Here is a 15,682-nt window from a genome sequence, read left to right as displayed (position 1 = left end):
ACACACGGATGCACGCACACACACGTCAGACAGACAGACAGCCATTAACATATCATAACTTCCCCACACAGCTCCACGTATAGCAGGGAAAACACTTTTACACTCAGACTGTTTCAATGCAGCATTCCTCTAAGTGTTAGGAGACATGGCAGGTTTAAAAGTTTTCTGTCCAGACAGATTGATTGAGCCATTTTTTGAGCTGACACGCAGATGACTATAATTGATAGGATGCAAATCATAGTGTTAAAGGGAAAGAAGAAAAAAAACATTTGTGAAATTGTTTTATACGAACGTTGAGGTTACAGTGTAGCATACGTTTTAAGACATTTTCCGATATGTATTTTTTTCTTGGATAATAATGTAGAAAACAAGTAGTTCTGTGTATCGTACACTTTTGAAGATTTCCTTTGGTCTGTGGCACTGAAATCAAATATAGTCATGTGAGTATTTCTTAATGCATGTACATTCTAAATACACATGATTCGCAATGCAAAAAAATAAAATGTTCATCATAAGCAGCCCTATAACATTTTTTTTTTTGTTTGATTATTTTATTCAAATAATAATAAGACGTATTCACATGTCTGTGACCTGAATAGACTTTGTATTCTGGGTCGGACATCTCTGCAGCTCTCTGCATTGTGTCCCAGTGTTCACTATCCTTCTCCTATACGTCCTTTCTCTGCAGCTCTCTGCATTGTGTCCCAGTGTTCACTATCCTTCTCCTATATGTCCTTTCTCTGCAGCTCTCTATTTGACACACGACATTGTAGAACAATAGGACACTCTGGCCACTCACATGGCGTGTTTGATCTGAGAAATATGTTTCTCGATCCTTTGTGTGTGGAGTATTTCATACTTAATGTACATACACTCAGGCACTAACCTCTGAATCAAATACCGAAACAATTACAGCAGCATATGATTTCCTCTGTATTCTGAACTTGGCGCATTAGGTCAAAACAGCAAGCTTTCATTTAATAAATGAAACTAATTTCCAAGAGCACAATTACCATTTCCCACTTTATACGTGTGTTTTACCCCAATCCCCTAGGAGTGTGGCGCTCTGTGTTTAGCATCCGTCTACACTGTATGTGCTGGATATTCTGCTTGTTTGTGTCGCTGCGGTAACGAGTCCCCACAGTAACAAGTCCCCTTTGCATTACCAAACTGCATGTGTAACTCAGAGGCTGGGCCTTCAATTAGTCATGTTGGTTAAAGGTACAGAGCTATGCCGAGCACCAGGCCTAGAACCCCCCACCCCTCCATCTCTCTCTCTCTCTCTCTCTCTCTCTGTCTCTGTTTCCTCCTCTCCACTTCTCTCTCTCTCTCTCTGCTCTGTGTCTCTCTCTCTCTCTCTCTCTTCCCTCTCTCTCTCTCTCTCTCTCTCTCTCTCAATTCAATTCAATTCAATTGACTTTATTGACATGGCAAGTTATTATTACTTACATTGGTCAAAGTATACATATCGAAAAATTTAAATAAAATATATATGTATATATATACACAATATATATATATTTATATATAAATAAATGGTTGGGATTAAAGCAAATATAATAGTAGTAGGGACATGGATTACCATTAATAACAGCTACAACAACACAATTAATCAGACAACAACAATCTAAAGCAACAGTAGTAGACCAGTGTCAACATACTGAGAAGACACATGACCTGGTACGAAAAGACAAAACAAACTAAGCTAAATGGGAAATATTACAACATTACTTTGCATTTTTCACTGGCTGTCCCTCAGGCTGTGGCAGAGGAACAATATTTGCTGCCAAAACTGCACATTTTGGCTTTTCACCCAATAAATATTTGAATTTTTCTTCATCTTTATAGTTTCAAATTCTTTGTATTGAATTATAATTTTGGAAAAGAATATGCTCTTAGGTCTGAGTATTTGTCAGTGTAGTGTAGAGAAATGGCACTTCTGTCTCTACCTCTCCCCTGGAGCAGAGTGAGCACCAGCCTGTCCTCCCTGGGCAGCCAGGTTTGTCTTTGACGACCGGTCCTATAGCCAGACTGTGCTCACTGAGTCTGTACCTAGGCAATGTTTTCCTCAGGTGTTTTCTATCAGTCACAGTGGTCAGAATAGTCTGCCACCATGTACTGTCTGTTTAGAGCCAAAAATAGGCATTGAAGTTTTACTTTGATTTTTTGTGTGGTGTCTTTCGCAATAGTAATTATATTTTTATTTTTGTTTTGTGATGATTTGGTTGGGCCAGATTTTCTGAGGGCTGTGCTGTTTCCGAGGGCTCTAGTGGGGTTGGTTTGGCTGTGGTGAACTGAGCCTCAGAACCAGCTGGCTGAGGGGACTCTTCTCTGGTTTCAATCTCTTGAACATTGTAGAGCTGTGTGATGGAATGTTTTATTGGGTCACTTGTTTTAGATGGTTGTTAAATTTGATGGCTCTTTTTCTATTCGAATGAGGAGGGATAGTTTCCCAATTCTGCCCTACATGCGTTATTTGGAGTTTTTCTTTTGTACTTGCAATACAGCTTGCAAAAACTCTGGCATTGCAATACTTCATTTCTTCAATCTCTCTCTCTCTCCCCTCTTTTCTCTTGCTCTCTCTTCTCTCTCTCTCTCTCTCCTCTCTCTCTCTCTCTCTCTCTCTCTCTCCTCTGCTCTTGCTCTCTCGTTCTCTCGCTCTCTCTTTCTCTTTCTTCTCTCTCTCTCTCTCGTCGTCTCTCTCTCTCTCTCTCTCTCTCTCTCTCTCTCTCTCTCTCTTCTCTCTCTCTCTCTCTCTCCCCTCTTCTCTTGCTCTCTTCTTCTCTCGCTCTCTCTTCTCTTTCTCCTCTCTCTCTCCTCCTCTCTCTCTCTCTCTTCTCTCTCCTCTCTCTCTCTTCTCTCTCTCCTCTCTCTCTCTCTCTCCCTTCTCTCTCTCTCTCTCTCTCCTCTCTCCTCCTCCTTCTGCTTCTCTCTCTTCTCTGCGCTCTCTTTCTCTCTCTTCTCTTTCCTCTTTCTCCTTTTTTTTCTCCTCCCTTTTTTTCTCTCTCTCCTCTCTTCTCTCTCTCTCTCTCGCTCTCTCTCTCTCTCTCTCCTCCTCTCTCTTGCTCTCTCCTTCTCTCGCTTTTTCTCTCCTTTCTCCTCTCTCTCTCTCTCTCTCTCTCTCTCTCTCTCTCGCTCTCTCTCGCTCCTCTCTCGGCTTCTCTCTCTCTCTCTCTCTCTCTCTCTCTCTCACTCACTCACTCACTCACTCACTCACTCACTCACTCACTCACTCACTCACTCACTCACTCACTCACTCACTCACTCACTCGCTCGCTCTCTACTACAGCAGTATTGGTTTGATCACAGCCAAAGCTCTGTTTACACTTTCCAATCCCTATTGATCTTAGAGGAATCACTAAGGGAATCAGGACAAAGCAGCTTTTGGGTTTAGTTCCTAAGATATGTGCTTTGATAGATGGATGTCTGTCTGTGCTGGTTGAATTGTTAAATGTCCATCCTGCATTTGTGTGGGTGGAATGGACCCAGGGCATATTTTCACATGTTCAGGACAGTGAACCAGGGAGGCCTTAGTTATACTATAAAGTCAATGATGACAGAGTCAATATTTGAGCCCTCGTCTTAATGTGTGTGGAGAGTTATTACATGTAGTGACTCTCCCTTTGCAATGTTGAGCAATAGACACGGCGAAAGAAGTTATACCACTCTTGGGATTTTTCTATTCTATCCGACCTTTATTTATACTGGGATTCCCATTGAGGTCAGAAGACCTGTACCAATAGAAACATGGAAAACTTCACCCAAGATTTTCCTCAAAAGCTGTGAAGTATCATCTGCCATGATTTCTTCAATTTGCGTCTAGAATGAGACAACGCAGCACCCCGTGGATGTCAGTTAAACACCAATGACTTAAATACCAAAATACAACCCCAAGACCAGTAAACATTTATGTTTCAATCTCTCCATCCGTTTTCTCCTTCTATTAGCAGTCATTTGTCTTGATGCACCACCATGTTAGTCTTTATTTTCCTCCCTTCCTTTTTTCCCCCTTTTTTATTTGTTCCTCCCTCACGGCACTGTGCCTTTATTGGTTGGAAAGTGATAAGAGTTCCTTAAATCACACTTTAAGTTGTACTTTCTTACTATAGAGCCATATTACTTTGGCGTCTCTGTCTCCGTGACGATTAAAGTCCCTCTGCTTGGAGGACTTCATGGGTTTTAAAGACACACACACACACACGAGCGCACACACACACACACACACACACACAACACACACACACACACACACACCACACACACACACACACACACACACACACACACACACACACACACACACACACACACACACACACACACACACACACACACAAAAACGTGCACACATGCACTTGCATGGTGTAATAATTCAGCGATTTGTAAGGAGGAGAGATTAAAGAGCACTTAAACTGGTGTGTACAGTGGTCCCACCGCGTCGGCCAATCCACAGTGACTATGGAAATGCACTTGTCAAAAGCCTGATAAGTATGTCCCATTTATGTGACAACATGATGTTTCCACTACTAGAGGTATTAGGCAAATATGATGCGGATAACAAAAGTGTGTCCGACAGCGCTTTCTCTGCAAAGTTCCACTCTTTGTACAAATCAACACATGATAGCCACCTTTCTCAGCGGTGACTTTCCGTCCCGCGAACACAGCTGTCAGATATCCACGTTGTGCCTCAACTGTTTTACTCTGTCATGCTGTTTTCCTCATGCAGATGAAATATGCTTATTGTAAGGAGCTACGGCATCTGAAATACAAACACACTCGCCACAAATCAATTTAAAGGAAAACACCACTTGAAAACCTTCGACCATTAGTCCGCTGTTGATGCAGTCCCAAAATGTTTTGCATGTTAGCATTTACGTTTTCAGGATGTTGGACTTTCAGGAAGCAAAGTGTCACTTGCCAGGTCATCATGAGGATGCATTTTGCTTGATTTTTACTGACTTCCAAATACCTTTATACACAAATCTAAATAGAATTCCTCAGATAGATGTAAAGTCACTGCCATTTAATTCATTGTAAAATATGTTTTAATCATTTTCCTTTCTGGTGTGTGTTTCTCCTGTGTTGCAGGAGGAAGGGATGAGCCTTCAAGCTACATCTGCACCACGTGTAAGCAGCACTTCCCCAGCGCCTGGTTCCTTCTACAGCACGCCCAGAACACCCACGGCATCCGCATCTACCTGGAATCCAACCCGTCCAGCGCATCGCTCACCCCCCGCATCACCATCCCCGGGCCCCCCATGGGCCAGGACTCCATCCCCCAGTCTCCCCTCACCAATTTCCTGGGAGAGAGCAACCCCTTCCACCTGCTGAGGATGACCGGGCCCATGCTCCGAGAGCCCCCACCAGGCTTCATGGAGAACCGCGGAGGCCTCCCCAACACGCCTCCCTTCGTCAGCCCCCCACCCCGCCACCACCTGGACCCCCACCGGCTGGAACGCCTTAGTGCCGAAGAAATGGGGCTCATCTCCCAGCACCCCAGTGCCTTYGAGAGGGTGATGCGGCTRACGCCSATGGCCATCGARKCMCARTCCATGGACTTCTCCAGGCGGCTCMGGSAGCTGGCRGGGARCAAYAACGTGGCCACMCCTCCTCTKTCGCCCAGCCGGGCCAACCCTATGCACCGCCTGCTCAACCCCAACCCCTTCCAGCCCAGCCCAAAGTCGCCCTTTCTCAGCACCCCGCCCCTGCCGCCCATGCCCCCCAACAGCACCACCCCGCCCCAGACACAGGCCAAGAGCAAGTCATGCGAGTTCTGYGGGAAGASCTTCAAGTTCCAGAGYAACCTGGTGGTCCACCGGCGGAGCCACACCGGGGAGAAGCCCTATAAGTGTCAGCTATGCGACCATGCCTGCTCCCAGGCCAGCAAGCTGAAGAGACACATGAARACACACATGCAYAARTCTGGYTCCATGACAGGRMGGTCTGACGAYGGGCTYTCCACCACCAGCTCACCSGAGCCGGGCACCAGCGAMGTGACMGGAGARGGCATGAAGAACMGAGAKGGAGACTTCAGGGGTGAGGGYGAAGAGGAGGAAGAGGARGAGGAKGAAGAGGAGMYGGAGAAYGAGAGCAGGCCRGWGTCAAACTTCAGCATGGACAACATGGAGTTCTACCGTAACCGTGAGAACGGCTCCAAGCCGCCRYCAGACGAGAAGAAYKCYCTCTCYCTSGGYAAGATGGTGGAGARTGTGGGCCTGAGCACTATACAGCAGTACAATAACTTGATAGTCGACAATCGTAAAAATSGGATGCYCTTCTCCAAGAGGGGGTCYGACGGGCAGCGGGACACTGGGGATGAGGACTCTGTGGTGGGAGAGATGGAGAGGGAGCACCATCACCATCAGATGGAAAGGGACCACCAGAAGCCCACGGTCAACGGCAGAAACTGTGGCTCCGGCGACTCTTTCTCAGGCCTGTTCCCCCGCAAACCCACTCCCATCACCAGCCCCTGCTTGTCCAACTCCTCCAACAAGAGGATCAAGATTGAGAAGGACCTGGAAATGCCCTCGGCGCCCCTCATCCCCTCCGAGAACGTCTACTCCCAGTGGCTGGTGGGATACGCCGCCTCACGACACTTCATCAAAGACCCTTTCCTGGGCTTCACCCACTCCAGACAATCTCCCTTCGGCACCTCCTCTGAGCACTCGTCTGAGAACGGCAGCCTGCGCTTCTCCACGCCCCCCGGGGACCTCCTGGATGGCGGCCTGTCGGGGCGCAGCGGCACAGCAAGCGGGGGCAGCACCCCTCACCTGGGGGGCCCGGGACCTGGCCGGCCCAGCTCCAAGGAGAGCAGACGGAGCGACACCTGCGAGTACTGCGGCAAGGTGTTCAAGAACTGCAGCAACCTGACAGTGCACCGGCGCAGCCACACGGGAGAGAGGCCCTACAAGTGCGAGCTGTGCAACTACGCCTGCGCCCAGAGCTCCAAGCTCACCCGCCACATGAAGACCCACGGGCAGATGGGTAAGGAAGTGTACCGCTGTGACATTTGCCAAATGCCCTTCAGCGTGTACAGCACTCTCGAGAAACACATGAAAAAGTGGCACGGGGAACATTTGATGACCAACGAGGTCAAAATTGAGCAAGCCGAGAGAAGCTAAGCCAGATTTTCCTATTTTGCCTCTTTCGCCACACATTGACTTATATATTTTAAAAAAAAATACAAAAAGGGGTAGCTGGATACTCTTTTTCTTAAATATCGAATTTTGGGTTAATTTTATGTTTTTGCCTGAGAAACTGCCAACCGAGAAAAACAATTAAACAAACAAACAAATATTAACAGCACCAATTGAAGCCGATCTAAACTGCCTCATTTGGCTAAAGGTCCTTTTTAACGGTCGGTCAGAGGCTGAATTAAATGATAACATATGTGGAGCCTTTAACTGTGCAATAATTTCTGTATTTAATGGATTTTGTAATATTTTGGCATGTGCAGGTACATTTTTATTTAGTCATTTTAAATTTGTTTGACTTTTTATTTTAATTGCTGGGATTTTATTTGATTCTTTTTCAACCCAGAGGATATCCTGAGATTTATTTGCAGACAAAAAAAAACATTTGAATACTCTTTAGGCCGCTGCTCATAGGAAATTGTATATTTAAACCTACACATGTAATTTCTTGAAGAGAAACCAAATTTTATCTTTTAATTTCTAGAAAGCATACCTGAGAAAGCTATTTTTTGTTTGTTATACACGACAGGATATACGTACGCGGACAACAATCCTTTGGCATTGTAGCGTGAACTGACTTTTACCATGTCAATCTAATTAGATATGTAGCACTGAATGTCAATTATGACAGTAAATCTAAAGAGAACATCGAGGTTCACAAACCCTGCCTCCTCCCAAGTAAATACATTTATTAAAAAGAAGGAAGAAAAAGAAACGGGTTATCACAAAGGCAGCTGCTTAGCGGTACCTAGTACCAACCCGGACAGACGACGCTAGAAAAACAGAGATACTGATTATTTCTAAAGAAGCCCCTCACAGTTCTCTCACACTGTTTACATCTAAACAAGCCTGTCCTAAACTCACCATAACTCATCCTAAGCACAACATACCTGCTATGACAATGCAAGTACTGACGTTTTTTTTTTTTTTTTTTCAATCTTTTATCACACAGTTGTAGGATGGCTAAACCGTCGGGCTAAACTGCGCAGCTTTATAACGAGAGAGAGCAGGGAGATCTTAGGGTGAGCTATAGGGCCTCTCCCCTCTCCTTTATTTTCCCATTCACCCCCTCATTATCATTCCGTGGATGAGTTGAACACAATTGCCCATGCCCACAGATTACACCCTCCCCCAATCCCCTGTCCCTTGTCTCTGATACTCACTCCCTCTCACTCCTCTGCCAGCTAACTATTAAAACTCCCAGTACTGTTACTAACTCCCTGTCGGACACTCAGTACAGAGTAGCATTACAGAGAGTCTTATCACCTTCAGTCTCACTCAGTACCTGGCAGCCATTTCAAACTGCATTACGATAGACGCATACTTTAGGGATCTATATCTTTATAGATATCTTATCTTTCTGGATCTGGATCTTTTAAATGTCCTCTTTTTCTGTTTTGATCACCATTCATATTTAATGTTACTCTTGGTAATAATTTTTGTAATCAGTACCATATGTCATCTACTGCATTGTTCAGTTTAGGAAGGGGCTGGGTAGCGGTGGTCACAGCCATAAATGACATAAAATGGATTTAAACATTATTATTAATAACTATTACATTCAGTGACAATGTTTATGATATCACTTGAAAAGAGCCCTATGCATTTTCTTCTAGAAATATCTAGCAATCGTTTTGAAAAATGATTTTATACTGTATAGTAAAAAGTCTGATTGTATAGTGTGCCATAGTCAAAATGTTTATGATGTTGACTTTTTCTTCTGGTTAATATTGTTAAGTCCCCTGTGAGACAGAACCAGTGGCAGTTAGTTAGTGATATGCAGACCAGTAAATTGCACAGTTCTAGATACATACAGTGTCTGTAGAAGTCTGTTGAGCGTGTGCCCAAACAGTAAGACAATTTTTTCTTTCTTTCCTCATTCAGGGCTCCCTGTGATGTGTAGTTGAACGCATTCTGAGAAGTAGCAACTCTGACACACACAGAATGCACAGCTGAGTGAGCTTTTTAGGAAAGCAAGCACCAACCTTTGCCCAAATCACCACTCCCTGTTATTTTGAATAATGTACCCCGTCCTACCCCCCTGTTCCGATCCCCCTCAAGTTGACCTTTGACATCCAAGTATTTTTTTTTCTTTTTTTTCTTTTTTTAGAATTGAGGTAAAAATATGTCATTGAGAAGAAATAGAAAAACATGAACAGCTCTTTGCAGTTGACCCGCACTTTATGATTTGTCTCTTTTTTTTTTTACACACAAAAAAGAAAAAGAAAATTGAAAATACGGCTTCTGAGCAAGAAATGACTTCGACTGGATTTATTCGGCCTGGGTAACGGGTTCTAGATTTTGGAATCAGTTGAGATTGAAGTGCTAGCATTGCTATAGGCGTGGCTTTCCCAATGCTGGCACTATAAAAATGAAAAATTAATTTATTGGGACAGTTTTTGTACTGCCATTCAATTTGACATGAGTGTGCCTTGAATACTGATCTTCCTATTCACCGTCTCTCAAGACAAATGCAACACTTTTGTGAAGCAAAGGAATTGAACATAATGAAAACAATGTATCAAATTTATGCGTCAACTTAGTTTCTAATTTGATTATGAAATGTCAATAGAATATCAGAGATTACTTTAAAAAAATAAATAAACAAAGCTGCATTTAGGTTAGGAGTACCCAGCACAACATTGATGTGTCTGTGTGTATATATGTATGCATATGTACATATAAAGGCACAAACCTATATATAGATATATATCAAATTCTTCACTTCAGGACAAGACTGCGTCCCTAGATAGAAACATGGCCAGAGTGGATTGTTATGCCACACAATAGTCAAGGAAGAGACTGGACAAAAAAATCAGGAACTGCAGAAACAAAACAAAAAATAATTTAGTGCACTCTGTCTTAAAATACGTTTACAGTATTGAAACAAGTACAAGGGTAAAATAATAATTGTGTGTATGTGTGTTTTAAAAAAGTATTTTTTTTTTCTCCAAGTTTGCTTATACCGTTTCTCTGAATGCCATAGTGGCGATGTGTATATTGTTTTTTTGGTGACGGGGTTTTAGTATATATAAATATACTGTATATGAATATATATTACATTTTTCTTGTTTACTGTAAAAGTATACCAGTATTTGTAATATTGGAGAATGCCTGGGCATTTTACAAAAATAGAAAAAAATGTTGTTTAAATTTTTTTATTTTGCAGTCCAATTTAAATTGTGGGTCTCTTAAAATGTTTTTGTCACTGTAACTGTAAAAGTCTTAAGTTTTAGTAAATTTTATTCTGCCTTGGGTGTAATAATAATAATTTTAAAAAATGAATAAAAAAAAGTGATCTGTAACAAACTTGGATGGGGGGGGGTGGGGCCAGCTGATGGAAGTTCTGGAAGTTTCCCTCGTAGAAACTATGGAACATTGTTATTGCTTTGCAGTAAATACTGACATGTATCTATGTTCTGCTTGTGGAATGGATACTCTTCATGGTTGGTTTGAAATACATGTGTAGGCACTCGCTGTCTTTCTACAGAAGCTTGCATTTTTTAACCTGTATGTGCATCCTTTGTGAAAAAGGGTACTTTAAGTACCTGTATGTCATTATCTTATTTGGGGGAGGGGGACAACATTGCAACTTCAAGATACAACTCACAGGCTGCCACGATATATTTTCTTTCATTTGGCAGGATAAAATAGTGCAAAAAACCCTGATGAATTTGTATTGTTGAAATGAATCTTATTGTACAGAAGCGGAAATAAAAGGTTGTTTGACATTCTTTTAGTGACAAAATAACACAAGTAGATGTTTTTTGTTTTACTATTTGTATTGGTTGTACATATTGTTTCTAATGATTAGCCTGACATGTTTTTATTTTCATTTTTATTATAGTTTGTGTTCCAACTGGCACTGGCAGTGACTCCCCTCTTTGCGGTCATCTAGCTACCCTTTGACCTTGACCTTGTGACCTGTGTGTCAGTTTGTACAGGCCCCTGACCTGCCTCCCACAGGTTTTCGCAGCATGAGAAGAATAGAGCACAAATACAAACTGTTACAATTCCAAATGTTTTTCTCTTTTTTGTCTCTTTTTGTTTCCTGTAAATGCTACTCCTTCTGAATGTGGCCAATGGCCTTTCTTCTGATATGTCCCTGGCTCTGTCCCTTCAGTCAGAGAAGGGACATAATATGCGTGTAAGAAAAAGACACACACACACACACACACACGCAACATGCACACGCACACAGCACACACACACACACACACACACACAACACACACACACAGCACACACACACACACACACACACACACACACACACACACACACACACACACACATAGAGGAAAAACAGAGGAAAGTCTCTAATGAAGTGCAGGGACATTATATATCTGGATACCATAGTTCGACTCCTACACATACGACTCACAGAACCATGTAGTGTACACAGAGCAGCCGAGGCTGGATACGATCAAAGCTACAAGCTACATTCGCCTCAAACCATAAGCTATAATTACAGGCAGTTAGTAGCTACCGTACCTGACCACGATCATACGGACACCTATCAATCAGTCAGAACCAGGGTGTGTATTTTAAACCTGCTCACTTTGATGTACAGAACTGTTCTCCAACTGTTTAGCAGCACAGGGCTCCCATATCTGTGCTTTATCATCTTTTGAAATGTTTATGTTTCCTTTCAAATATTGGTGCTTTGATATGTGCTAAGAGCTATGTCCTGTTGGCTGCACTGTTTGTCTGCCCGTGGGCACCGTAGACAGAACACCAAGCAGAGCTAAGCTATGCTGTTGATTGTGTTCACTTTGTGTAAAGACATCTTCATGGAACACTGCCCTGTCTGTGGGTGTGTTCATTTAGTTTTCCTTCACAGAGGATCAGGTCTAATAGGCTATGCAGATAGCCCTTTTACCAGAGAGACAGAGTAGACGTTAGTACGAAGGTCCTGATTATGAAATAATGCTTTGCTGCTGTTTTACTCTTTAGGTTTCACAATCCATAATTTGACTATTTCCTTTTAGAAATGTTTTTCATGTTTGTATTTAAAGAATAATACAGGGTTGGGATGAAGACATGGACAAATCTGTAATTTTTGATATGTAGTAATGTCCGGATTGGGACATACAGGGGAGGGTTGGAGTCTTTGAGTAGGGATGTTATGCTGTGTGTGATGTCAATTTATTTAAATACATTAACTGATTCTTTAGGCTGCGACTGGCTGTGTTGTCTATGATGTCACTGAGGTGAGGACAGCGTTCCGTCGTTCTCAGGCCTGATGAGTCCAATGCCATTGGTTCGTTACAGTAAACATGATATTCAGACACCACATGGCCTGTCTCTACTCTGTTTATTTGAAACACATTAGGAATGTGTATGTTCACCACATTATGCAACACACGCACGCACGCACGCACGCACGCACGCACACACACACCACACACACTACACAACACACAACACGACACACACAGCACACACACACACACACACACACACACACACACACACACACACACACACACACACACACACACACACACACACACACACACACACACACACACAACATCACACGACAACACACCTCTCTCTCTCTCTTAATAGTAATGCCAACTTTGCAATTTAAGAAATGGATACATACCTTGAAATGCAAAAAATGACATTCATTTTGGGACTGGATCAAATCGTTCGCAGACAGTATCGAGGAAAGATCCTGGCGTTATAAGCTCGTTGTAATCGTAAAGGCAATGTTTCCCTGCGTTCACAGAGACTGCATTCCCGGTAAATGCTGCGGCACTTGCCGGCTCAAACTGGGAATGACCTTTGGCGTTTTACATGCGATCTCTCGCCTACTTCAGCGATACAGATTTTGAATTCAGCGCTTACAAAATAGACACTTAGCACGTTCCTCCTCACCTTCTGAATTCCACGCTGCATTAAATAGTAAATCAAATACATCGCACTGATTTTGTATTTTCAATCAAAATCAATCACAAAATCCACTTTCTTGGGGGGTATACATACATCACTAACCTCTGGATTATGAAGGTTCCCGGGGTGGATATTTTCTGTAGCTGCAGACACACACTGATCCATGTCCAGTGGATCTGCACCCTGCTGGCTTGTTGGGGCTGTTGGGGGTTGGAGAGAGGATTGAGAAGTGAGAAACTGGTGTTGGGGGGCACAGAGATAGACACAGCCTCCCTCTTGGTCTACGGAGGTGTCTAAGCTGACTGAAATGATGGACTGGCTCTGCGGGTGCCTGATCTGAGCAGGGCTCTTGAGTTTGAAATAGCTCCCGTCTCGGCAACTGAATCTAACGAGTCGTCATCAAGACCTCTACATGCCACTTATATCAACACCTTCCAATACCAAGACACACTCATATTAAACTCACATAAAACAACTCTCTCTCTTCTCTCTCTCTCTCTCTCTCTCTCTTCTCTCTCTTCTCTCTCTCTCTCTCTCTACTCTCTCTCTCTCTCTCTCTCTCTCTCTCTCTCATCTCTCTCTCTCTCTCTCTCTCTCTCCTCACACAACTCCCTCTCCACACACACACTCAGAAACAAACATAACAACACACACTCTCTTCTCTCACTCTCTCTTTCTCTCACTCTCTCTCGTCTCTTCATTCAATTTGCTTTATTGGCATGACGTAACAATGTACATATTGCCAAAGCTTATTTTGGATATTTACAATATGAAAAAAAAATGAGAATCAAAAGTGTCAACGGGACAACAGTAACAACAATAACCAAGGGTCAAAATAACCATACATTCAACAATAACAATAAACATACAGTAGAGTACATGTGTAGGTTGATTGGTCTGTCAGACACTGTCCCTCAACTTATGGCAGGCAGCAATGTAGTGCGCTGCCAACCCACAGCTCTCTGCGTCCTCCCCCAACAGAACGGGTAGCCTATCCTCATCAGACAGGTCTTCGAAACCTTGAATAAGGGTTTCAAATTTGGGTAAATGATGCTCTCTAATTGTTTTATATTTTTCACATTTTGTCAGGAAATGCAGCTCCGTCTCAGGTTCTGCTGTGCAGTGGTTGCTCTCTCTCACTCTCTCCACACACACACTCATAGAAACAAACTACAACTCTCTCTCTCTCCCCCTCTCCCACTCTCTCCACACACACTCATAGAAACTCACCATAACAACACGCTCTCTCTTTAATTTATGAAAATATTGCACACTCAAAATCGACAAGGTTACTATGCAAGTCCTTCACCTCCTCCACCAGAGAAAAAGAAGAACGTTCTGTACTATCGTTATTACCATTCAAGAAAAGACATCGAGAGCTAATCAAAACTGAGCTAATCAAAAGGTCTGCGTTCATAAACCACATTACTTTGACTTCACAGCACTTGCCACATCACATAACCTTGCATGACCATACCAGATATACAGTTTCACACTACCTAGAAACACAGAGACCCAGATCAATACACAGTGATGGGGTCCTTTAACATGTAGTCACCCTAATGAGAGTTTCACATTCCTCATTCCCTATCTTATTTTCATTTAATTTGTCCCCTTTCCATGCTGTTTCTGATAACTGTAGCCTCACAATTAGTGGTGTAGGGAGAGCGGAGTGAGTGGGACTGACTGACTGACTGCGTTGGGTTGGGGCGACTGGTTGTGATTTGGCATCAGTTTCAAGGCAAAAGGCTAATTAAACCAATCCCTGACAGGCCCGCACTTTGACGTCCCCTACAGGAGGGATTATCACTGGTGGAGAGAGAGAGAGCGAGAAAAAGAGAGGGGGGTGGGGGGGGTTGAAGGAATGCGAGACAGGAAGTGCAATGGAGAAAGACAGACAATAATTACTTATAAATAAAAATTGGATTTAAAAGTTGTTCCTCTCTAAAATGGTAAAGAGTATTACTTACCATACTAAAGATAGAAGCAGACAGGCACACTGACACAAACAGAACAGAATATCTGTCTGGGTTGTAACCCATCCCTTCAGACAGACATATCCTGGCAGTAGAGTGGACTGACTGAGGCACACAGGTTCGCGGCTCAATAAACACAGACCAGACAAAACTGTCAAACTAGAAAGGGTCATTTTCCTGAAGAAGAATTGTGTGCTTTGGTAAAACTATAGACATCCCGATATAAATGTGGGACGTGGATGTCTCTTAGTACAGAGCAGCAACATCTCCCTCATAATAACCAGCCTGGTTATTTTCATTACCGAAAACGACTGTGGGAATTAAAACTGCCGACACACACACACACACATCCCTGGGTTATGGAGAAGGTATAGCGGAATTATTTTCTTTCCTCTCCTCTCTGCCTGCCTGTCATGGTGGGCAGGCCTCCCCCTTCTCTCTCTCTCTCTCCTCCTGCTCTCTCTCTCTCTCTCTCCTCTCTCTCCTCTCTCTCTCATCTCTTCCTCCCTTCTCATCTCTGCTCTCTCTCTCTCGCTCTCTCTCTCTCTCTCCCTCTCCTCTATCTCTCGTCTCTCTCTCTCTCATCTCTTCTCTTCTCTCTTGCTCTCTTCT

The 15,682-nt window shown here is 43.2% G+C and overlaps 1 protein-coding gene across 1 annotated transcript in view; it reads left to right on the top strand.

Annotated features, from left to right (window-relative positions):
* The window catches only part of bcl11ba (BCL11 transcription factor B a), an 82,400-nt gene extending 71,183 nt beyond the window's left edge, over positions 1-11,217 (top strand). Inside the window, 1 exon segment of the mRNA XM_070445107.1 lies at positions 5,089-11,217. Within this exon segment, the coding sequence (XP_070301208.1) occupies positions 5,089-7,121 (2,033 nt within the window). The 3' untranslated portion in view covers positions 7,122-11,217.
* The last annotated feature ends 4,465 nt before the right edge of the window (positions 11,218-15,682 follow it).

This window comes from Salvelinus sp. IW2-2015, linkage group LG9 (assembly GCF_002910315.2).
Source record: "Salvelinus sp. IW2-2015 linkage group LG9, ASM291031v2, whole genome shotgun sequence".
Lineage (NCBI taxonomy): Eukaryota > Metazoa > Chordata > Actinopteri > Salmoniformes > Salmonidae > Salvelinus > Salvelinus sp. IW2-2015.
The sequence above is the reverse complement of the archived record's forward strand: the minus strand, read 5'-3'. Positions and strand labels throughout refer to the sequence as shown.